This window comes from Lithobates pipiens, unplaced genomic scaffold (assembly GCF_037356315.1).
Source record: "Lithobates pipiens isolate NorthernLeopardFrog02 unplaced genomic scaffold, aLitPip1_a1.2 Scaffold_22, whole genome shotgun sequence".
Classification (NCBI taxonomy): Eukaryota; Metazoa; Chordata; class Amphibia; order Anura; family Ranidae; genus Lithobates; species Lithobates pipiens.
This window is the reverse complement of record NW_027507784.1, coordinates 303,568,676-303,593,798: the sequence shown is the minus strand read 5'-3', so window position 1 is coordinate 303,593,798 and position 25,123 is coordinate 303,568,676. Positions and strand designations below refer to the sequence as shown.

Genomic DNA, 25,123 nt, shown 5'->3' with positions numbered 1-25,123 from the left:
GATATTGATGCTTTATTTGATCAAAAACAGTGTTAAATACAGTAAAACTTTGGTATGAGAAGAACATTTTGCAAGGTAACACATTTTGACATGATATACAAGCGATGTCTTGATATACAAGTAGTGTCATGTCACAACTGAGTATAAAAGAGAAGAGAGGCGGCTCTAAGTGTAGCAATAGGGTTACATTTAATGAAGGTACAACATTGAGCAACATATTACTACACTAAGGCCGCGTACACACGCGTGGACTGTTCGCCCAACCTTGTTCGTCAAACAGTTTGACAAACAGTCCGCTCAAAATTAGCATGAACGGACTTGACCACACACGATGAACGAACAGTCCGCTGAAACCGTGCGCGATGACGTGAACGGCACGTACGACGGGACTAGAAAACGACGTCCTATACACTGCAATGCAACCTTCGGCGTGTAAATCCTTTCTGACTATGCGCGGAACTTAGTTTGACGAACAAGCCTACACACGGGCGGACTGTCCGCTCAAACCAAGTTTCAGCGGACAGTTTTACGGAAATTCCGAAAAACTTTGTTCGTCAGACTGTCCGCTGAAACTGTCCGCTGAAGCCCACACACGAGCGGACTGTCCGCTGAAACACTGTTCAGCGGACAAAGTTGGGCCAACAGTCCGCGCGTGTGTACGCGGCCTTAGGCTCCATTCACACCTCAGCATTTTGTAGCTTGAAGCTTGAAGCTACAAAGCGCTTGAGGGGAAAAAAAATCCATTATTCTCTATGGAGATGGTTCACATCTCCACTCCAAGTCGCCTGAAGCTCAAACAAGGTCTGGACCCATTTTAGTCACTCGAATCAGGCAGATTTGGTCGTTTTTGGAGCAGGAAGCAGATGACAAAATCTAAAAACATACCAACAAATGAAACAGATGATCATTTTTCCTATTGACTAATAAAAAAAAATGGCAAAGCTCAAAAATGCCGGAAAATGCTGCATAGAAATGCGCAAATACGCTTGACAAAACGCCAGAAAAAACACTCAAAAGTGAATGGGGCCTTAGAGGCTCCTCTCTTCTGTTTTATACTCTGGAGCTCCTGCAGGATTTTGCTTCTAATCCCCTTGTGGAGGCTTCCATTTGTGGAGGGACATTTTATGGTTACACGACTTATCACATTGCTATAATCTTTTTATATTGACTATAAACTGAAGGACCTATGAATAAATGGTTGTGGAACGAATCATTTGAGTTTCCATTATTTCTTATGGGGAAATTCGCTTTGATACACAAGTGCTTTGGATTACAAGCATGTTTCTGGGATGAATTATGCTCGCAAACCAAGGTTTTACTGTATTGCACTAGTTTGATTTTTCTCTCTTTTATAATGAAAAAATATTACAAAAAAAATTTAGTTTTATTTGTCAGATAGGTACATAATCTATATTATTGTTAGTATATTTTATGTGTGGCCCAAGATATTTCCTCTTCTTCCAATGTGGCCCAGGAAGGTCAGAAGGTTGGACACCCCTGATTTAGATCATTACGGAAGTTCAGCTTTAACCACTTGCGTACCGCTATATATAATATATAATAATATACGTCGGCAGAATGGCACGTCTGGGCAAAGTAGCGTACCCGTACGTTACTTTGAATTTCCCACTGTGCGCGCCTGCAGCAAGCTCCGTGACCGTGCCCGCGGGACCAGCAGACTCGATCGCCACAGGGATATCCGCAATCATGTCACGGAGCTGAAGAACGGGGAGATGCCAATGTAAACAACATCTCCCCGTTCTGCCTAGTGACAGGACACTGATCGTCTTCTCCCTGTCATCGGGAGCAGCAATCAGTGTCCACGTCACACAAGCCCATCCCCCAGACAGTTAGGAACAATCCCCTAGGACACACTTAACCCCTTCACTGCCAGTGACATTTTTACATTAATCAAAGCAATTTTATAGCATTGATCACTGTATTAATGCCAATGGTCCCAAAAGCGTGTCAAAATTGTTCCGATGTGTCCGCCATAATGTCGCAGTCATGATAAAAATCGCTGCCATTACTAGTAAAAAAAAAATTATTAATAAAAATGCCATAAAACTATTCCCTATTTTGTAGACGCTATAACTTTTGTGCAAACCAATCAATAAACACTTATTGCAATTTTTTTTTACCAAAAATATGTAGAAGAATACGTATCGGCCTAAACTGAGGGAAAATTTTTTTTTTATATATTTTTGGGGGATATTTATTATAGCAAAAAGTAAAAAATAATGCGTTTTTTTTCAAAATTTTGCTTTTTTTTTTGTCTATAGCACAAAAAAATAAAAACCACAGAGGTGATCAAATGCCACCAAAAGAAAGTTCTATTTGTGGGAAAAAAAAGGACGTCAATTTTGTTTGGGAGCCACGCCGCACGACCGCGCAATTGTCAGTTAAAGCGCCGCAGTGCCGAATCGCAAAAAGTGCTCTGGTCAGGAAGGGGGTAAATTCTTCCGGGGCTGAAATGGTTAATCACGGTTGCAATGCTTTCTATGCAACATTAGCAGTTCCCTAGTTAATCGACTTGTTTTCTATAGCAGGATTTCACTACAAGCCTAATTTAATTCCGAGTACTACATAATTACATATACATCTAACATATAATTTGGAATCCTGATGATGAAAACAATAAGAATCTTAGGAGAGGAGACGCTAGTTATAATGCATATATACGAGAGCGTGTGCCGGATGGCAAACACACCTTGGATGCTCTCAAAGCGAAGATTTCCAAAGAGTTTTCAAAACGGCCTTTAAAAAAAAAAAAAAAAAGGAATCTTTTGAGGCTCCCGAAAACCAACCCCATAGAAAAGATGATTTCAGGGAACGTAACCAAAATCCCGCTCTGCCGAGTAAAATCCCTTTGCTAGGTTTTGTGTTCTTTCAATAGAATGCTTTAAACTCTGCCTGGCCTACTTTTCCTGTGCAGCTGGCTATAACTCATGGTTCTAAGGATAGAGGAGCTGGAACATCACAGATAAGAGCTAAGGAGGGGGGGGGGGACTCGGGAGCTCTGTACCCCCTCCCTCCGACTGCGAGGAAGAAATCAACAAAGCTTCCCACTGGGATCCACACAGCCTCTTGTCACACGGGTTGCTCCCTGCACACTCCATGATATAATAGCCTCCATCAGATATGGGCCATTTATATATATATATTATTATTATTATTATTATTATACAGGATTTGCAATGTATAGTGCCAACAGTTTGAGTAGCGCTTAACATTATAAAGGGAGATAGTACAGTAAAAATACAATTCAAAAAAAGGTTAGGAGGACCTTGTTCCTGAGAGCTTACAATCTAACAGGGAGGGCAAGTGGAACAAAAAGTAATAGTGCGGCACAGTGGTGTAGTGGGTAGCACAAAAAAAAAAAAAAAAAAAATTAAAAAAAAAGGGTCGCTGGTTCGAATTCCAACCATGACACTACCTGCCTGGATTTTGCATGTTCTCCCTGTGCCTGTGTGAGTTTCCTCTGGGTTACTCCGGTTTCCTCCCACACTCCAAAGACATGCTGGTAGGTTAATTGGCTTCTGTCTAAATTGACCCTAGTATATGAATGTGAGTTTCACCCGGTTCACACTGCGGGTGATGCGAGGCGACACGACTCGCCTCGCCGCTATCTTACAAGTCGCCCCCGTTCTGTACAATGGAACCGTTCTGAGAGGAGCGACTCGAGTCGCTCCGACTCAGAAAAAAGGTTCCTGTACTACTTTCGGGCGACCTCGGGGCGACTTGCATTGACTTCTATACAGAAGTCATCTGCAAGTTGCCGCTGAGGTCGCGGCAGGTCGCGGCGAGGCAAGTCGGTGTCGCCTCGCATCGCCTGCAGTGTGAGCCGGCCCTTAGGGACCTTAGATTGTAAGCTTCTTGAGGGTAGTGACTGATGTGAATGCACAATGAATATGTTAAGCGCTGCGTAAATTGACGGCGCTATATAAGTACCTTAAATAATAATAGCTGTAAGGGATGAGCTGATGGGAGAATGAAACATTCAATTCAAAGGCAAAGGTGGGATGGACTTCCCTGAAGAGATGAGTTTTCAGGGATCAGGGAATTGCACAGAGTAGGAGATAGCCGGCCAGATTGGGGTAGTCTTGGAGACGAATAGGAGAGGAGGAGACAAGACAGCTGGAGAGTGTGTGTGTGTGTGTGTGTGTATATATACACATTATATATTATATATATGTAGCACTAACCCCCGAAGGAGCTGCTTATTAGATTGGGCTTACCGTTGCCTTCTTCTCCTCAATTTGTGTCTAGGGGTTTCCCATGGTAGATACCCAGTAACTCTAGACTGACGACAGATCCGCATGAAGGGATTTTTATTGCAAAAACGTAGACAACGAACAGTCTCTTTAAAATAGGATCAGAGGGTTAGGAAGGAAGTTCAGGTACTCTAATGCCGCGTACACACGATCAGACTATAGGGCGGACTTAGTCTGGCGGACAAACCGCCGTAAAGTCCGCCGGACTGTCCGAACGAGCGGACCTGCTCCAAAGACTTTTCCAAAGTCGGAAGAAGAGGGCGTCGACGAAGAAGAAAGCCGGGCTCCTCCACTAGTAAAAGAGCAAGCAGAAGATAGCGGAGGAGTCTGGCGAGAAGACCCCCCCAAGACGGAAGAAGACCCCTGGAGCTGTGCAATAAACTATTTTTAACCCTTGTGTGTTGTGTTTTATTTACATTTTTTTCACAGGTGAATGGGTAGGGGTACATTGTACCCCATACTCATTCACATAGGGTGGGGGGCCGGGATCCGGAGGCCCCCTTATTAAAGGGGGCTCCCGGATTCCGATAAGCCCCCCGCCCGCAGACTCCTACAACCAACGGCCAGGGTTGTCGGGAAGAGTCCCTTGTCCTCATCAACATGGGGACAAGGTGCTTTGGGGTGGGGGGGCCGCGCGCCCCCCTTCCCCAAAGCACCCCCCCATGTTGAGGGCACGCGGCCTGGTACGGCTCAGGAGGGGGGGGCGCTCACTTGTCCCCACCCCCTTTCCTGACCGGCCGGGTAGCGTGCTCGGATAAGGGTCTGATATGGACCTGGGAGGGACCCCCACGCCGTTTTTTGGGCGTAGGGCTTCCCCTTTAAGTCCATACCAGGTGACGGGGCCAGTGACGCTTCCTTCGCTAGTCCCAGCTACCTGGAGCAAATTTTGGTGCAAAACTACTTTCTAAGTCCGCCGGACTTTTGGGTAAAAAAAGTCCGCCGGAGCCCACACACTGGTGGATTGTCCAGCGGACTCGAGTCCGCCGGACTTTTCCACCAGATTGTTTGATCGTGTGTACGCGGCATTAGTGTCAAAGTCAATAATGAAGGACTTGCTTACTTTGACTAGATCCAGAGAATAGCCATTCACAACTGGATGTTCACTCAAGTTGGACAGTCCCTCTCTCACAAGGCCTAGCAGCCAACAAAGGTGCTTTACTCAGGAACAAGTCTCTGCCACAGACATTGTTGTAGAAATTACAGGAATACGTCTCTGCTACAGACATTGTAGAACACGTAGGGAAACTAAACTTGAAGAACACTCGTAGGATACCTGGATCTCTCAGCCAGCTTGGCGATATTCATGAGACCGGATTCTCTTGGGTACTCCAGTTCCTCCAGGCTCTTACTAAGAAACCAACCCGTACGTGGCCTTCTTCTGAAGAGTCCTCCCCTGGATAGCGTGAAGTCACTGGGTCTCTCCCAAACAGCTCAGAATCCTCCTTTCGTTTCTTTTCCTCGAGCTAGCCAGCCCAAAGACAACAAGATCAGGTGGATCCGCACCCCAGGCCATAGCCTTCCTGGGGGCTGGTCAGGAGGACCAGGAGTATGAAGTCAGTACATCTTTCTGGACCGGAACCCCAAAGCACGTGACATCCGCATCTTAAATACCCTCTCCCAGAAAGCACAGCAAGAGTGACACTCCCACTGGGCAGGCTCAGAGAGAGTAAACTTAAAGCACCCAACTAGACTGTGGTTCCATGCCTGCCAGAAGAGACAGTGCCCCTTGTGGCCAGGCTGAACATCCTGTAGTCCAGTCAGACTGATGCTGAGATCCAAATTTAGAACAATTGTACCCAAACCAAACTGCAGTTCAGGCATAACTTTAACTTTGAAAAACGCATAGCGCGTGCTCTTTAGGCGTGTCCCCTCAAAATAACTCAACACACAGCCATTAATGTCTAAACCACTGGCAACAAAAGTGAGTACACCCCTAAGTGAAAATGTCCACATTGGGCCCGATTAGCCATTTTCCCTCCCCGGTGTCACGTGACTCGTTTACACTGTTATACAAGCTGTGCACTCACTACTTTACATTGTAGCAAAGTGGCATTTCTTCAGTGTTGTCACATGAAAAGATAGAAGAAAATATTTAAAAAAATGTGAGGGGTGTACTTACTTTTGTGAGATACTGTATATATATATATATATATACACACACACACACACACACACACACAGCGGGTAAAATAAGTATTGAACACATCACCATCACCAGGTAAATATTGACATGAAAGTTTCACATACAGTGAGGGAAAAAAAGTATTTGATCCCCTGCTGATTTTGTACGTTTGCCCACTGACAAAGAAATGATCAGTTTATAATTTTAATGGTAGGTATATTTTAACAGTGATAGACGGAAGAACTACAAAAAAATCCAGAAAAAACACATTTCAAAATAGTTATAAATTGATTTGCATTTTAATGAGTGAAATAAGTATTTGACCTCCTTACCAAAACATGACTTAGTACTTGGTGGCAAAACCCTTGTTGGCAATCACAGAGGTCAGATGTTTGCACACATCTTAGGAGGGATTTCCTCCCACTCCTCTTTGCAGATCCTCTCCAAGTCATTAAGGTTTTGAGGCTGACGGGTAACTCGAACTTTTAGCTTCCTTCACATATTTTCTATGGGATTAAGGTCTGGAGATTTGCCAGGATCTTAATGTGCTTCTTTTTGAGCCACTCGTTTGTTGCCTTTGCCCTGTGTTTTGGGTCATTGTCATGTGGGAAGACCCATCCACGACCCATTTTCAATGCCTTGTCTGAGAGAAGGAGGTTCTCACCCAAGGTTTGACGGTACATTGTCCCATCCATCATCCCTTTGATGTGGTGAAGTTGTCTTGTCCCCTTAGCAGAAAAACACCCCTCAAAGCATAATTCTTCCACCTCCATGTTTGAGCAGAAGGTGTTCTTGGGGTCACAGGCAACATTCTTCCTCCTCCAAACACAGCAAATTGAGTTGATGCCAAAGAGCTTGATTTTGGTCTCATCTGACCACAACACTTTCACCCAGCTCTCCTTTGATCATATAGATGTTAATTTTCAAACGTCAGACGGGCCTGTACATGGGCTTTCTTGAGCAGTGGCACCTTGCGGGTGCTGCAGGATTTCAGTCCTTCACGGTGTAGTGTGTTACCAATTGTTTTCTTGGTGACTATGGTCCCAGCTGCCTTGAGATCATTGACAAGATTCTCCCGTGTAGTTCTGGGCTGATTCCTCACCGTTCTCATGGTCCTTGAAACTCCACAAGATGAGATCTTGCATGGAGCCCCAGACTGAGAGAGATTGACAGTTATTTTGTGTTTTTTCTATTTGCGAATAATCGCACCAACTGTTGTCACCCTCTCACTAAACTGCTTTGCGATGTCTTGTAGCCCATTCCAGCCTTGTGTAGATCTACAATCTTGCCCCTGACATCCTTGGACAGCTCTTTGGTCTTGGCCATGGTGGAGAGATTGGAATCTGATTGATTGCTTCTGTGGACAGGTGTCTTTTATACAGGTAATAAGCTTAGATTAGGAGCACTCCCTTTAAGAGAGTGCCCCTAATCTCAGCTTGTTACCTGTATAGAAGACACCCAGAAGCCAGAAATGTTGCTGATTGATAAGGGATCAAATACTTTTTTTCACTCATTAAAATGCAAATCAATTTATAACTTTTTTGAAATGCATTTTTCTGCATATTTTAGTTGTTATTCTGTCGCTCACTGTTAAAATAAATCTTCCATTAAAATTATAGATTGAACATTTCTTTATCAGTGGGCAAACGTACAAAATCAGCAGGGGATCAAATACTTTGTTCCCTCACTGTACATACATACAAAGAAACCAAAACAAATCCGTTCAGAAATTAAGTTATGTGTAATAAAATGGAATGACATGGGGAAAAAGTATTGAATGGTATTAACTGAAATTTATTTAATACTTGGTACAAAATCCTTTGCTCATCCATGTCTTTAGCTTTGTACACTGGTGCGCAGTCATGTTGGAACAGGAAGGGGCCATCCCCAAACTGTTCCCACAAAGTTGGAGCATGAAATTGTCCAAACAGTCTTGGTATGCTGATGCCTTAAGTGTTCTCTTCACTGAAACAAAGGGGCCAAGCCCAACCCCCTGCAAAACTACCCTGCACCATAACTCCCCTTCACCAAATGATTTGGACCAGTGTACAAAGCAAGGTCCATAAAGACACGGATGAGCAAGTTTGGGGTGGAGGAACTTGACTGGCCTTCTCGTCCAACATCAGTGCCTGACCTCACAAATGCTCTTCTGGAAGAATGGCCAAACGTTCCTATAGACACACTCCTAAACCTTGTGGACAGCTTTCCCAGAAGAGTTGAAGCTGGTATCGCTGCGAAGGTTAGACCAACTCAATATTGAATCTTATGGACCAAGACTGGGATGCCATTAAAGTTCATGTGCGTGTAAAGGCAGGCATCCCAATACTTGGGCTTGGGGCTGGGCACCAATTGTAGCATTTTCTCTAGGTCTCCGATTTTGTGTAGTTATGTTCCAATGTTCCAGGGCTGAATTAAAGTGTTAGTATGGCCAACAGTGGCGGCCCATCCATTAGGTGCGCACGGGCGCCGCCCCCCCCCCCCTACATCCAGGGCATCAGACGCATGGATGCCAATGAGGGGAAGTGTTTTTTTTTTGATGCACATGATTAGAGCCAGAACTCTAATAGGCTTTAAAAACAGGAAGCCCACCCAGTTGTGTGACAATAGCGAATAAATATTTGCTATTGTAACACGGATTCTCCTCCCGGCCAATCAGGAAGCAGGTTATGAGACCCGTCACCCAATTGGCTGAAAGGAGATCCAATCAGAATGGCCACCAGGAGAAGAAGGGAGGAGACGCTTGGGAGCCGAAACAGCAGCCACTCACAGCCTGGAGAGAAGCCGCTCGCCCGCAAGATGGGGTAAGTGACGGGCCCTGACTGACTGACTGATGGGGGGGGGCTTTTTTGTGCAGTCCTTGACCCAACCAGGGGGGTGGGAAGATTGTTTGGCGCCGCCCCCACCAAAAAACAAAAACAAAACACCCCCTGCCACTGATGGCCCAAACACTTTTTCTTTTGGATAGAGTACAGAAGGGTTATAACTCCCATTAGGCTAGTTTTGTTTTGCCTGCTTCCAGCTGGGGAGATTTGCATTCACTTCCATTTCTAGAGATCCAAAAGGAAATTCAGCGACATGGGTTGTGAAAGACTTGAGAAATCTTTGGGAATCTTGTGAAGAGCATTGAAGTGAATATTGAGTGAGCCCAAATTTCAATAATAGCAGAAAGAGTTTAAAGGGGTAGGATAAAAACCTGACCCTTCTCTGCTCTGGGCCAAAGTGAGCAATACGAAGATTGCAGGGGACAAGAGTGCATAATGCATAGAGTGCAGGGCTTAGAAGTAAGTAATTCACAGCATGCAGGGGTTAGGAGTAAGTACTGCAGAGAGGGCAGAGGTCCCAAGTAAATAATGCAGAATACAAAGGTCAGGGGTAAATAACACACAGAGCGCATGGGAAAGGTGTAAGTAATGCAGAGAGTGCAGAGTTCAGGTGTAACAAACAGAGAGCAGGGGTCAGGAGTAAGCAATGTACAAAGTGCAGGGGTCAGGAGTAAGCCATGTATAAAATGCAGGAACCAGGAGTAAGTAACATACAGGGCGCAGGGGTTACAAGTAATGAACACAATGCAGAGGTCAGAAAGTAAGTAATGTAGAGTTCAGGAGTAAGTAACACACAGAGCGCAGACGTCAGGGGTAAGTAATGCATAGAGTGCTGATGTCAGAAGTATGTAATGCAAGTACAGGGGTTGCAAGTAACATACAGAGGGCAGCGGTCAGGGGTAGGAAATTTAGAGAGTTCAGAGCTCAGGATTAAGAAATGTACAGCGTACAGGGATTAGGAGTGGGTACTGTACAGAGTACAGGGGTCAGGAGTAAGTAGCGCACACAGTGCCTCCTAAGCAAAAATCACCCCCTGCTCCCAATACAACCCCCCCCCCAGGTGAAAATTGACCCAGTACAAACATAAGGTTTTGCCTTCCATTTTATTTTTCCTTACAAAAATGAATCTCAATGATGCAAGAAGATTAATATAGAGTACATTGCATGGCAGGGCAGAAATGCGTAGACCTGGAAAACAATTTTGTGCATTTTTGGTCCACCAATCTGGAAATGCCCGATTTACATTGTACCTGGTGGTATCCTCTATCTGTCAAAAAAATGACTGCACAGTCACAGACTGCTGCTGAAGACTTTAAGACTGGGTTCAGAGTTATGCGAATACGAGGTGTGATCAGGCTCCATTGAGAAACTCACATCTCCAGGGTGGCCATGGAGTGCACAGCAACAGGGGTCTGTGGTTCCATTTCAGGTCCGAATTCAGGCAAAAATTCTGAGCCAATTTGGCCCTGAAATGGTGAACGGGGACGCACCGGAACCCCTGATGCGAGCCGCTCTGGAAATAGTGTGAACACGGCCTTAAAGTATGTACAAGAGAACAGGAAAGATGTAAGGGCAACTTTATCTTCTCTTTATCGCTTTCCCACCATCTGTCTGATAATCAACAATGGTAAATTATGTAGTGGCAGGCTCCTGAAGATGTTTTTCAAAGTTTAAGCTTTACCCAAACTACAGTTTGGTTTGGGCCTATTTGACTAAATTTGGCTTCTGTGTCAGTCTGACTGGACTGTGAGATGTTCAGCCTGGCCACAGGGGGGCGCTATCTCTGGTGGCAGGCGTGCAACTATGGTCTGGTTAGGCGCTTGAATTATTCCCTCTTGGAGTCAGGTCAGTGGGAGTGGCCCTCCCACTGTGCCCTCTGGGAGAGGGTATTTAAGACATGGACGTCACGTGGTTCTGGATTCCGGTGCAGTATGCTGTGCTGAGTATATGGTCCTGGTCTTCCTGACCAGCCCCCGGGAAGGCTATGGCCTGGGGTGCGGTTCCTCCAGACTTTAATGCCTCGGGGCTGGCTAGCCCAAGGCAAGGGAACTAAGGAAGGATTCTGAGGTGGATGGGTGCCGTCTCCGGTCCAGGAGAGACCCAGTGTACTTCGAGCATTCCAGGCAGGGCCGGTGCTACCACTAGGCGGACTAGGCAACCGCCTAGGGCGCACTGCCGCCTAGGGCGCCCAGCCGCTGGTTATTGTACTCCTCTCCTGCACAGTGCACTGTCCTTGTAAATATCCTGCCATGTCAAGCAGCACCGCCACCAACCCCTGCCCCGCCCCCCCCTCCGTTCCGCTGATGTAAACACACACTGCAGGGAGCCAGCCAGTAAACCTCTGGGCGCTCTCTGTGTGTGTCACTGTGTCAGGCAGCAGTAGCGCCCTCCACCCCCCCCTCGCTCTGCTCTCTCCGCTCTCTGACTGTCTGTCAGTCTGTCACATGACACATCTCGCCGAGGCCACTCTCCAGACTCCAGCAACACAGTTCCCCCGGCCCCCCCCCCCCCACGCGCTCCTGGAACGGAGTAAGTATCATGGATGGATGGAGGATGCAAGCATCGTGGGATACATGGCTGCGTGGCGCCTGGCGGCAGCTCTCTCCGGGCTTTGGGACAGGTGCAGCCTGGGCTGGCTGTAACAGGAAGAGGCATCACAGGACACAGAACAGAACCAGCAGGTACACTGTACACAGACAACACAACACAGCAGAGTGGGTGCCAGTGAGAAACAGGTGTCACTGGTGGAATAAGTAAAAACTGTTGCTTTCTCTCTTAATGAGATTGTATATGAAATGTCATTTTAAAATGTGTATGAGTGTATATGTATTATATATTGACTGATCTGCTAAAATGACCCCCCCCCCCCCCCCCCCGAGTCTGTATTTTATGGGCACTGCTGAGTCTCTATTGGATCATGGGCGCTGGTGACATGGTATTTGACGGGCGCTGGTGAGTCTGTATTTGATGGGCGCTGGTGACATGGTATTTGACGGGTGCTGGTGAAGTGGCATTGATGGGCACTGGTGAGTCTGTATTTGATGGACGCTGGTAAAGTGGCATTGATGGGCGCTGGTGAGTCTGTATTTGATGGACGCTGGTAAAGTGGCATTGATGGGCGCTGGTGAGTCTGTATTTGATGGACGCTGGTAAAGTGGCATTGATGGGCGCTGGTGAGTCTGTATTTGACGGACGCTGGTAAAGTGGCATTGATGGGTGCTGGTGAGTCTGTATTTGATGGGCGCAAAAATTTGTTTTGAATTATTTGATCCAAAACCTGGTTTGGGGCAAAACTGTAAAATTTAGTTGGTCTAGCAAAGTGTTGCATGCAAAATAGTAGCGGCCATTAAAAAGGTGGGGATTACATGAGCAGGGCAAAGGGGGTGGAGTCAGGGGTGGAGCCAAGGGGGGCGGCAAAATGAGGTTTCGCCTAGGGTGTCAAAAATCCTTGCACCAGCCCTGATTCCAGGGGAGGACTCTTTAGAAGAACACCACGCGTGAGGTTGGTTTTATTAACAAGAGCCTGGAAGGGCTGAAGTAACCGAAAGAATCCAGTCTTGGGGATATCGCCAAGTGGGCTGAAAGATCCAGATATCTTACAAGTGTTCTACAGCTTAGTTTTCCCTACGTGTTCTGCAACAATGTCGGTTATAAAGACTTTGTTCCTGAGTAAGCACCTTGTTGGCTGCTAGGCCTTGTGAGAGAGGGACTGTCAAACCTGAGTGATCATCCAGCTGCGAATGGCTATTCTCTGGATGCAGTCGAAGTAAGCAAGTTCCATAACGTTTATAGACTTTGACATTGAGAGTACCTGAACTTTTCTTTCCAACCCTCTGATCCTAAGTTAAAAGACTGTTCAATAGTTGACGTTTGCAAATAAAATCCATTCAACTGGATCTATTGTCAGTCTCAAGTTACTGGGCCATCTACCACGGGACATCCCCTAGACGTGTCACAAGGAGAACGAAAGGTAACGGTAATCCCAAAAATAACCAGCAGCTCCTTCGGGGGTTAATGCTACAATTAGAAACAAGGATAGATCATTTCTACAGCTGCTGACTTCTGTCCCCACCCAACAACCATCAGGCTTCTAAACACAGAGCAAAGTAGAGTCCCCTGAAGATCCTCCTCAGCTCTATGCTACTGGTCCAACAGGGGGCGACAGAGACAGAAGCTGGCAATTGCATTTAAAAAATGTAGCCAGTCATGCTAGTGGGGACTTCTGGCACTCACCAACAGATGCAAGACATGTGACGTGGGTGATCAATGCTGAAAACACCAATGAGGAACGGCAAGGAAATCTCTCCAAAGTGAACAAATTCTCATCTTTGAGAGTTGTTATGGGAATAGAAGTCCTCATTGGAGATTTTTATCATTACCTTACTCTGGTGGCAACTCAGAATGTTTGGATTTCTCCCCAAATTGTGTTTTGGTGACAATGGCCACCAAAACAAATAGAGGAAAAACTCTCCCTGGGGGCACAGAGAGCAATGAAAAAGTTATAACCCTCCCATACTCTAATCTACAGCCTTGGTGCCCAACCTGTGGCCCAAGAGCTGCATATGGCCCTTTGAAATATGGTGTGTGACCTTTGGACCTCAGCGGTGTATAGTGGAAACATTGATTAGGGTAATAGCATTGATCTCTACTAGCCTAATGTAACATGTTCTTAGTTTTTTATTGTCTTCTGTAGCATATCTCCAGCTGAAAATATTGCTTTCCAAACGCTCTGGCCTTCATTTCCTTCATTAACCACTTCAATACCGGGCACTTTCAGGGTACGACAGCAAAGGCATCCTGCAGAAGTCCTTAGATTCGTTTTCTCATAAATCTTCATTATTGTCAGCAGAAAATGTAAAATGTACAGGAAAATCCCTGTAACTGATTAGCATTTTTTTTCCCATGGTAAAAAGAGTGAGTCACCCTATGTGCGTCACTATAAAATGTCACCTAACTTGGGGACAAACATTTCTGTAGATTTGGCGGTACAGCGGTGTGGCCAATGATGACAACTCTTGTGTTGTGCTGTCCTCAGAGAGAGGAGTGCTTAGGTATGGCCAGGGTAAGGGACAGGGTTTGCGTTGTGCCTGCACGTAGCCTGGCATGTATGTCACTGCTGAATGTCAGCCAGTGTGCCGGCTCGGGTTATTAAGTCCCTATGCCCTTCACAGTGCACAGTTGCTGTGTGTATGGCGGGCTCTGTGACATCTTCTAAGTCACGGAAATCCTAACACACCATCTAATCTGTAGCATAACAAAAGCTTCCTATAAAGGGATTTTGTTTGAGCCTAATCCATCAGAGAAAACTGAACTGTCCCAGCTTCAGTCTACCAAATCCTCTCTCTCTGACCCCTTGAGTTCCATGTCGGGAATTAACCTCGAGTGTCATGGAACATAATAAGTGACCAGACTACATTCGGTCGTGTGCCAGAGTCAATGTCAATGCGGGTAAATTGGGTCCCAGTGGCACAGCTTAGCCAGGTTTCCTGTAAAGGTGACATTGTGGAACGATCAGTGCTCGGTGTTTGAGAATCTACTTTATGGTGTGCACAATTCTGCAGCTAGGTGGCGTCTTTCTCAAAGAACAGTGCTCCTGCACGGATGTAATTAAAAGGATATCTAAATCCAAGTAAAAAAAAATAAAAAATGTATTGCAGCTTAGCAGTTCTAACATGTAGTGACTGCTTTAGTTGTTTGTTTCTCAGGCTAAGACTTTTTTCTACAAACATCTGCTGATTCTGCAAGCAGAACCCTGGTGGCCAACCTGTGGCCCTTTTTGGTTAGCTCGGGGCCCTTGCAGACAGAAATCTGTGTTTCCCTATGGCGCTGTCATAGCAGTGATTTCTAGCAGTCTCATGTAATATGTCTTCAGTCAATGACTATCTCCTGAAGCATATCCCTGTTTGAATATTATTCCAAATTCATAATTTGGCACTTATAGGTGTTATATTATATTCATGGAAAGCTTGCAAAACATATTTGGTTATATTATTAGTCATAATAAATATAGTATGCGTGAATGAGCTTGATCAATTGATTTGATATGATTCTTCATCCAAAGCTGAGTATTGCTGGAAGTTTCTGGTTTAGGAGAATGACATATAAGGTATCTGGGTATAGAATGTCATGAGAAGACAAAAATAGACATCTACGTAGCTAAAGGAATAATACATATTTGTTTATATCCTGTTAAGTTAGTTTAGTGTAGTCTCAGTCATATTAATAAGTATTAGTATATAGTTACTTAACCACTTCCTGTCCGGTCAATAGCAAAATGATGGCCAGGCAGTGGTTCAGTTATCCTGACTGGGTGTCATATGACGTCGTTCAGGATAAGAGCCGCATGGGGGCACACACTGCGGCGATCGGTGGTGCGGTGTGTCACTCTGATGGAGGCTCTTTACCATGTGATCAGCCTTGTCCAATCACGGCTGATCATGAAGTAAACAGGAAGAGTTATTGATTGGCTTTTCCTCACTCGCGTCTGACAGATGTGAGTAGAGGAGAGCCAATCGGATGCTCTCCTGACAGGGGGGTCTGCGCCAATTGTTTATCAGCGCAGCCCCCCTTAGATGCCCACACTAGACCACCAGGGAAGCCCCCAGGAGCACCAGAGAAGCCCCCAGCATGTGGATGGCCAGGTACATCCCCCATGGCCACCCACGTGAAAAAATATGCCCAAAATATGCCAATCAGTGCCCACATCTCTGTGGCACATTACAAAATAGGGATGCCCAGCAATGCCACCCATCAGTGTCATCCATTAGTGTCCATCAGTGCCACCTATCAGTGCCCATCCATGCCACCTATCAGTGCCACCCATAAGTACCCATCAGTGCCATCTATGAGTGCACATCAGTGCCGCCTATCAGTGCACATCAGTGCCACCTTATCAGTGCCTGTCATTGAAGAAGAAAACCTATTTATTTACAAAGAAATGTAACAGAAATAAAGAACAAAAATGTCGGTCTTTTTTTATTTGTTGCATAAAAAATAAAAATTGCAGAGGTGATCAAATACCACCAAAATAAAGCTCTATTTGTGGGAACAAAATGATAAAAAATTTGTTTGGGTACAGTGTAGCATGACTGCGCAATTGTCCTTCAAATTGAGACAGCGCTGAAAGCTGAAAATTGGCTTGGGCAGGAAGGTGTCTAAGTGCCCAGAATTGAAGTGGTTAATGTAGTTAAAGTTGGTAATATGTGTTCATATTAGTAGATTTTTGGCACTACATGATCAGCACATTACTACAAGTGTTACATGTGGGATTGTCAATCAAACTCTATATATGACTCTCTGAGTTAGTATCTCCTTCTGTATAGCATATTGCTGACGTTAGCAGAAATGAATGTGTGCCATACAGGGTTCTAAGTTTCTGTGAGGTTATGACGTTCACATGTAACATATAAAGCCAGCGCTTTGATTTTGAAGATCAGACACACACACCCACTAGGAGAGATGGCACTGACATGTTCACCAAGACACTTTGACAAGTTGAAACAGCTGATTTCTCCCAGAAGTCTAAGAACATCATTTCCTGCTTCTTTTTGGGCTACACAAGACAGCATGGAGACAGAAGCCAGCAGCCATGAAGCACACATACTTCCCTAAGCTTATTCCAGCTTTATGGCTATTTATTCTATTTTATATATTTTTACCTACACTGAACTATTATACTTTTTTACATTGTATTTATGGTGCCAACTGTGTGACAAACTCACACTTTGCTTTAAGTCAGTCTATCAATGCTATTCATCCAGAAACGCCCTTGAGATAAAAGAATATTATATATTATATTTATTCTTCAATCCCCAGTCTCCAAGAACTCCTATAGCATGTTCACTATCTCTAACAGTCTCCTCCAGCATGTCTGCAATCTTTGATCATATCCTGTATCATGTCTGCAGTCTGATCATCTCCTGTTTCAGATCTGTAGTCTCTGACCATCTCCTGCATCATGTTTGCAGTCTCTGACCATCTCCTGCATCATGTTTGCAGTCTCTGACCATCTCCTGCATCATGTTTGCAGTCTCTGACCATCTCCTGTTTCATGTCTGCAGTCTCTGACCATCTCCTGTATCATGTCTGCAGTCTCTGACCATCTCCTGTATCATGTCTGCAGTCTCTGACCATCTCCTGTATCATGTCTGCAGTCTCTGACCATCTCCTGTATCATGTCTGCAGTCTCTGACCATCTCCTGTATCATGTCTGCAGTCTCTGACCATCTCCTGTATCATGTCTGCAGTCTCTGACCATCTCCTGTTTTATGTCTACAGTCTCTGACCATCTCCTGTTTCATGTCTACAGTCTCTGACCATATCTTGTATTATTATCAACAGTCTCTGACCATCTCTCTCATCCTATCTGCAGTGTCTGGCCCTCTTTTGTATTATATCCACAGTCTCTGACCATTTTGAAACAATGTTATGTTGTAAATAAGCCACACTGTGATGCACTTTGGTTTTGCACTGTATTCTTATTTCCATACATATTTATATATTTTATTTCTTTATAGCACATTGCCCTTTTGCAGCATAGTAGACATGCTGCATGTTATTACAGCGAAAAGGACGGCACTGCATATCATCGAGCAACATCGCAACGCTCCACGCTTCTGTACAGTTATATCAGTACATTGTCACTTTGTACACTTCAGATAAAGTTAAAAGGGAACTGTGTGATGTGCATCTCACCACTCCCTACTGGCAGCTCATTGCAGACAACAGACAGCTGCCTGCAAACTACAGCGCTCTGGTTTAATGTGCGGACAGTGGGAACGGGCCCTTACAGATTGGAGAGCCATCTAACTCAGCAAGTGGTAAACTGGACCTCTGCAGAGAGACCGCTGCTGTCACACCGAGAGCTTGGATCCTTTTTTAAAACAAACATACAGTATACCCACAGTGAAGTGACTGACGATACACGGAGATAAAAATCAATCCTCCTACATAAGTTGTACCTGTTTATCTAGAGCCATTTCTTCTCTACGTCTGTTCAAAGTGCTTAATTCATAAAGCTTGTCTGGGAGTTAAAAAAAAGGGCGGAGAGCTAAAATTCCACTCTGCAGAGGTCAGTGAAGAGAGCTGATTGGAGGGAAGGGTTGCATCTCCCTTCACACAGCACACAGAAACAAAGCCGAGGCTGTCAATTTGCTGGAGATCCCTCCCGTCACCATTTTTCTCTTGGTGTTAGGAAAACTCGTCAGAAGTGACTCATGCCAATAGCAGAGGAAGGAAACAGCAGACTAACTGCTCTTAATGGAGAAAAGTATGCACTATAGAGGGTTTTGTTTTGTTCACATTTCATGTCTGAGGTTTACAATCACTTTAACCACTAGTTATACTGCAGCAGGTTGGCGTGGCTGTACAAATCGCCATAGCTGTATGTCGCTCCTTTAAGGCGTCACAGCAGGCACGCGCCACTGGAGGCATAGTTTGCCGGTCACCTGCGATCGCTTGTGACAGAGCGAGAACCGGGATCTCTGTGTGTAAACACACAGATCCGGGTTCTCTCAGGGAGAGAAGACAAATCGTGTGTTTATACTAAGTATGAACAACGATCAGTTTCCTCCCCTAGTCAATCCCATCCCCCCTACAGTTAGAACACACCTAGGGAACACAGTTAACCTCTTGACCACCCCCTGGTGTCAACCCCTTCCCTGCCAGTGACATTTATACAGTAATCAATGGCTATTTGCAGCTCTGATCGCTGTATAAATGCCAATGGTCCCAAAATAGTTCCAAAAGTGTCTGATCTGTCCCCCGCAATGTTGCAGTCCTGATAAAAAAAAAAAAAAAAATCACAGATCGCAGCAATTACTAGTAAAAAGAATTAAAAATAATAAAAATGCCATAAATCTATCCCTTATTTTGTAGATGCTATAACTTTTGTGCAAACCAATCAATATCGCTTATTGCGATTTTTTTTTATACCAAAAATATGTAGAAGAATACAGAAGAAGAAGAATCAGCCTAAACTAAAGGAATTTTTTTATTTATTTTGGGGATATTTATTATAGCAAAAAGTACAAAATATTGTGTTTTTTTCAAAATTTTTGCTTTTTGTTTATAGCGCCTAAAATAATAACCGCAGAGGTGATCAAATACCACCAAAAGAAAGCTCTATTTGTGGGGAAAAAAGTAAAGTTTAAATAAAGTTTGTTTGGGTGCAGCGTCGCACGACCACCCAATTGTCAGTTAAAGCGTTGCAGTGTCGTATCGCATACCAGTGCCACCTATCAGTGGCCATCAGTGCCACCTTCCGGGGCTGAAGTGGTTAAATTACTTTGTAAATAAAACAAATCGTAAGACTGTGTACACCGTTTGTTTTGATAAATCAGATTAAAACATTCTAGATGTAACGTAAAACATTCAATTGGGTTTTCAGATTTTATTGTGAATAGTAGAGGTCCCCCTTAACATAAAAATAACTTAGGGCTTCCCTGCAAGCCCTGCTTCTCTTCCAATGTTACAAGCTGTACTATAAATGACCAGCACTAAGCAGGTTACTTGTGCCCTGCAGCATCCATTACTGTATGTAGAGGAGTTCCGCCAAGTGTAAGGACCACATAGCACAATATGCAAAATCCAAAGAAACCAGGGGGCAGTGACGTGAATCATCGGTAAAAATCAGCAAATGGGGGGGGGGGGGGGGGGGGGGGAGTGCGGGCGCCAAAAGGGGAGGGGGAGTTTTTTTTTTTTTTCTTCCTAGCCCATCTCATCACGTGTCGGGTTGTATGTTGGGTGTATGTTCGTTTGTTATTCGTGATGTTTTTTATTTGATAAAAAAAATAAAATAAGCATTTCATTAAATATTAATGGAAAAAAAAGCCAAGCACAGGGGATGTGTCAGAGAAAAAATGGGTTATACATTTTGGACATAGGGGTGATTTCTAATTGCAAAGCCCAAATGGAAAAGTCATCCGCTAAACTCCCTGGAGCCAATAAAAAGTCAACGTACTAACCACCCCACAAAAATGGATTTTCCTATTGTCTGTTTATCCAGTGATCATTGTTTTGTAGACATGGAAAATGTTCATTGTCTAAACAATGGGATGGGATCAATGTGCGGCTGCTAAATTATTCAACTCATTACCTTTGCTAATTATTCTCATGTGTTTTATCGTTGACAGAAATACACTGATGCTTACCTGCCCATTAGCGAGTGGAAGCAGGTTACTGCATTGTCCCTCTGAGCGGCTATAAGCAGGCAGGGACCCTCCATCACAGCGTTATACTGAAACAAATCACAAGAACAGAGTTATAAGTGTGTCCTCTACAGGCATATCGATTATGCATGCATTCGCTTCCATCGCTGGGAGGATCGTCATTGGTAGTTACTGGGGAAAAGTATGATGTCCGATGCTAACACAACCCAACACACACACACAAGCCTCATACACACGACCGGATTGTTGGCCAACAGAGCTTCAGACTTCAGTCCAAAGTGTGTGTGCCGGGAACTTGTCTTGCATACCAATATCCCGTACACACAGTTGGATTTTCTGACGGAAAATGTTCGATGGGAGATTTTTGTCGAAAATTCCTACCATGTGTAGGCTCCATCTGACATTTTCCATCAGAATTTCCAACACACAAAATCCGTTAAAGAGAGAAAACCACCACTCCAGGATAGCCCTCCAAGGCGGATGTCCTTCTTCCTAACGAGGAGCCCCAGGTGCTGGCTAATACATATGCAATAGGCAGGCAATGGCAAAAAACTCTGGATAGCCGCACACCGGAAAAAGGCTTAAAATTTAATTAAAAATCGGGGGTCACATCACATCAAATGATCCACAGCAAGGAAAACGGTACAAAAATGTTAACGCGTTTCGCACTGGAATCAGTGCTTACTCATAGATTTTTTATAAAAACACCTTTCCGGTGTGCGGCTATCCAGAGTTTTTCTGCCATTGCCTGCCTAACAAAAAAACTGTTTTGTACACGTGTACACAATTCCGATGCAGTTCCACACATGCTCGGAATCAAGCAGAAGAGCTACTGGCTATTGAACTTCATTTTTCTCGGCTCGTCATACGTGTTGTACGTTACCGCATTCGCAGTTGACGACCAACTTTGTGTGACCGTGTGTATGCAAGACAAGTTTGAGCCAACATCCGTTGGAAAAAATGCATGGATTTTGTAGTCGGAATGTCCGATCAATGTCCGATCGTGTGTACGCGACATAACCCTCTCTGTGATCCAAACACTATCCCATGCTGTAATCCTAACAATAACTTTCCCTGTAATCCTAACACTAGCGTTCCCTGTAATCCTAACACTAGCCTTCCCTGTAACGTCCATATAATCTTAACAACAAAAAGAAACTCCTAACACTAACCCTCCCTAACAGTAACTCTCCTTGTAACCCTTCCTTTAATCCTAATACCAACTCTCCCTGTAACACTAACCCTTCCTGTAGTTCTAACACTAACCCTCCCCATAATTTTAACAATAACCATCCCTGGGAACCTAACACCAACTCTCCTTTCAATGTAACCCTGTAATCCTCCCACCAACCCCCATCAGACCTGTTATAAGAACACTAACTTTGTCTGTAATAGTAAAGGCGCATACACGACACCATTGATGCAAACTGAAAGGTGGTGGCATAGCGCTGTCAACCTGCAACAGGAAGTGTTGTTACTGACAGGATCTCTAAGTAAGAAACCTCAAAATAGATTCCCCCCTAAAATATTTGCTTAAAGTAAGTATATACAGTACAGTGATGCATGATACCAAACATACTGAAATGGATTTACAGTTACATACTGTAAAGTTTGCAGTGCAACTTATTGCTCTTCATAAACAGCCCTAAGGCCTGATTCACACCTATGCATTTTTAGTGCTTTTTGCATTTTGCACTATGGTCCATTTAAGCCCTTGTACACACGGTCGGACATTCTGACAACCAAATCCGTTGGATTTTGTCCGACGGATTTTGTCCGAAACTGTTGCATACACACGGTCGGACAAAGTTGGCGGAAAATCCGATCGTTCAGAACGTGATGATGTAATTTCGTTACGATGGGACTACGTTCAGGCTAGTAGCCAATAGCTTTGGTCTAGGAATTTGATCTGAGCATGCGTGGCACTTTGTCCGATCAGAATTCTCTACACAAGTCCGATCAGATCATGTTGTCGGAAAATTTTATAGCCCAGCTGGAAAACTTGGTCTGTCGAATACTCCGACGGAAACAGTCCGACAACACGGTCCTATCGGACATTTTCCATCGGAATATCCGACCGTGTGTACAAGGGCTAACATGGTTTCCTATGGAACACGTTCTGTAGTGCAAATCTGCAAAATGCAAAAAGCACTAAAAATGCCTAGGTGTGAATCAGGCCTTAGAGGGAAAGAGGGGCTTTTTAAATATGTTCAGTTCTGATAATCTGGAATTTTGACATATTTATCCATTCGAGTCCTTAAAATACTTTTATATGACCCAGTTAATGAAAATTATGTAATTTTTATAAAGTGGCTCTTGAATGTTAAAGGAAAAACACATGAAATGATAGTGACCTCTTTTACACAGCTTTAGTGCAATACAGTTCCCCTTACAATGGTCTGCATGATCAGACACAGCAAAGGAAGCAAAATAAGGACAATATCAATCCTTCATATGTAAGTCTATATAGCTGTAATATCTAAAAAAGAAAACTAAACAAACATTTAAAAGGAGGAACTTTCCTTGGCTATGGGAAAATTAAAGGTCAGCTGCTTCAAGTACTGGGGCTGCTGACTTTGAAGAAAGACATACAATACTTACCAGCCCATCAAGTCCAGCATAGTCTTATGCAAGTGATTCTTTGAAGAGTTTCTACATCACAATCTTGTATTTGGGAGCTGGCTGTTAATTACAGATCACTCACAGCTGGCCCCTACACCGCATGCGCGAGATCCAGACTACCAAGAGATGGTTCAGTAGCCCCCTGGGATGTGTGATGTGAGGAATGCCAGCAGGAGGGGGAATTGAGCAGACAATTGAAGGAGTGGGAGCAAGAACCACCAAATAAGTACTCATGTCCCAAAAAATAAAATAAAAAAAGGATTTAAATTTGCCTAAATTTCTTAACTCACTTATCTTTGGAACAAATCCTCTTCTTGGCCCCATGATGTCATCACAAGGGCCTTCAAAGTCTTCACTACACTGAATCCAAGAGAAAGGATCCAGGGGGACACTACAAGTAATTTCATGGCTCCCTGTACTCACTTCTAAATGCCATAAGTGGCTGGATATGATGGGCACAGTTGCCTGCATATGATGGGCACAAGTGGCTGCATTTGAGGGGCACAAATGGCTGCATATGATGGGCACAATTGGCTGCATATGATGGGCAGAGTAGCTGCATATGATGGGGACAGTGGCTGCAATTGATGGGCACAAATGGCCGCATATGATGGGCAGAGTAGCTGCATATGATGGGGACAGTGGCTGCAATTGATGGGCACAAATGGCCGCTTATGATGGGCAGAGTAGCTTCATATGATGGGGACAGTGGCTGCAGTTGATGGGCACAATGACTGCATTTGATGGGCACAGTGAGGCTACAATTGATAGGGGATGGGGGGGGGGGGGGGGGGGTTCAGTATTTTTCAGTTTGTTTGTGCCCCCCCTCCCCCAAACATTTTAAGCACCAGCCACCATTGGCATCCTTTAATATCACTTTAAGATATACCTCCGACGACCAGCTATCCTTTGTTTTGTATAATTCCGCCACAATCTGAGCCTGTAATTGGTCAAACACGGTAAGCCGCGCCCCTGTGACACGGAACTCCTTCTCGGCCAGCTTCTCTAGCCCCTGAATAAATGCTGGTGAAGACCCCTGCAGCGCAACAGCGGGAAAAAGCAGGCACGTCGTCTGGCACAAGGCACTGGTGAACAACAGACCTAGAAAGCAAACACAAAACATTATTCACCTAATCGCATGTCAGAATTAGAAGCGAATACTACCTCTTAACGCATCATTTTAATGTCATTGTTCTATAATTGTTCTAATTGAGTTGAAAATACAGAGTGGATGTGATATCTGACAAAGAGATGGTGTCACAGCATCTGCCTGTCACATGTAATTTATAGAATCATTTAAGAGTGTAGCTTCTTGATTAATTTATGTAAAATATTGACAAGATCCAATAATTATTATGTAGAGAATAACACGATGTAGGCACAACAATAAGATACAGACTGCAAACAACACGGCACTTGAATGACACTTCTATGAGAATTTAGGCCCAAACATATCTCACTAAAGAAACCCTATCACCAGATCATAAATTTCAACAAAACTCTACCCATAAGATTATATGTGCATTGAGCATATTTTATATAAATGTAAAAGCCTCCCTTGCATAGACATCCAAAAGCTGAAATCTTGACTGTGATGACAGCAGATCCAGAGGTCACTCAAATCGATCGGACATTCCGACAATAAATGTTCGATGTGACCTTGTTGTCAGAAATTCCGACCGTGTGTATGCTCCATCTGACATTTTTTGTCGGAATTTCCGACAACAAAAATTTGAGAGCTGGTTCTCAAATTTTCCATCAACAAAATCCATTGTCGTAAATTCCGAGCGTGTGTAGACAACTCCGATGCACAAAATCCTACACATGCTCTGAATCATGTACGAGACGGAAGCGATCGGTCTGGTAAAACTAGCGTTTGTAATGGAGATGCACATTCGTCATGCTGCACGTTTTTAAATCTCTTAATGCAGTGCATTCTCGTCTTCTTTATCATGCTAGAATTATGAAGTTGTTTTGCTGCTCATATTCACACAAATTCTGACAAACTGATTTCTTTATTATTTCTTGTGATCTCATGAATAATATATATTTTTTCTTTTGTCAGATCTCCATAATAATGTTTTGTATTTATCTCCTGTTTTTTTTAGATATTTT

The 25,123-nt window shown here is 44.2% G+C and overlaps 1 protein-coding gene across 2 annotated transcripts in view; it reads right to left on the bottom strand.

Moving 5' to 3' along the window:
- Nucleotides 1-25,123, bottom strand: part of LOC143924811 (dynein axonemal assembly factor 8-like) — a 242,164-nt gene that overhangs the window by 9,105 nt on the left and 207,936 nt on the right. For both annotated transcript variants that reach the window (XM_077449282.1, XM_077449283.1), the window contains exons 28-29: nucleotides 23,898-24,109; nucleotides 20,369-20,454 (exon numbers count right to left, since the gene is read on the bottom strand). In XM_077449282.1, coding sequence (XP_077305408.1) covers nucleotides 20,369-20,454; nucleotides 23,898-24,109 — 298 coding nt within the window. The remainder of the gene's footprint in view (nucleotides 1-20,368; nucleotides 20,455-23,897; nucleotides 24,110-25,123) is intronic.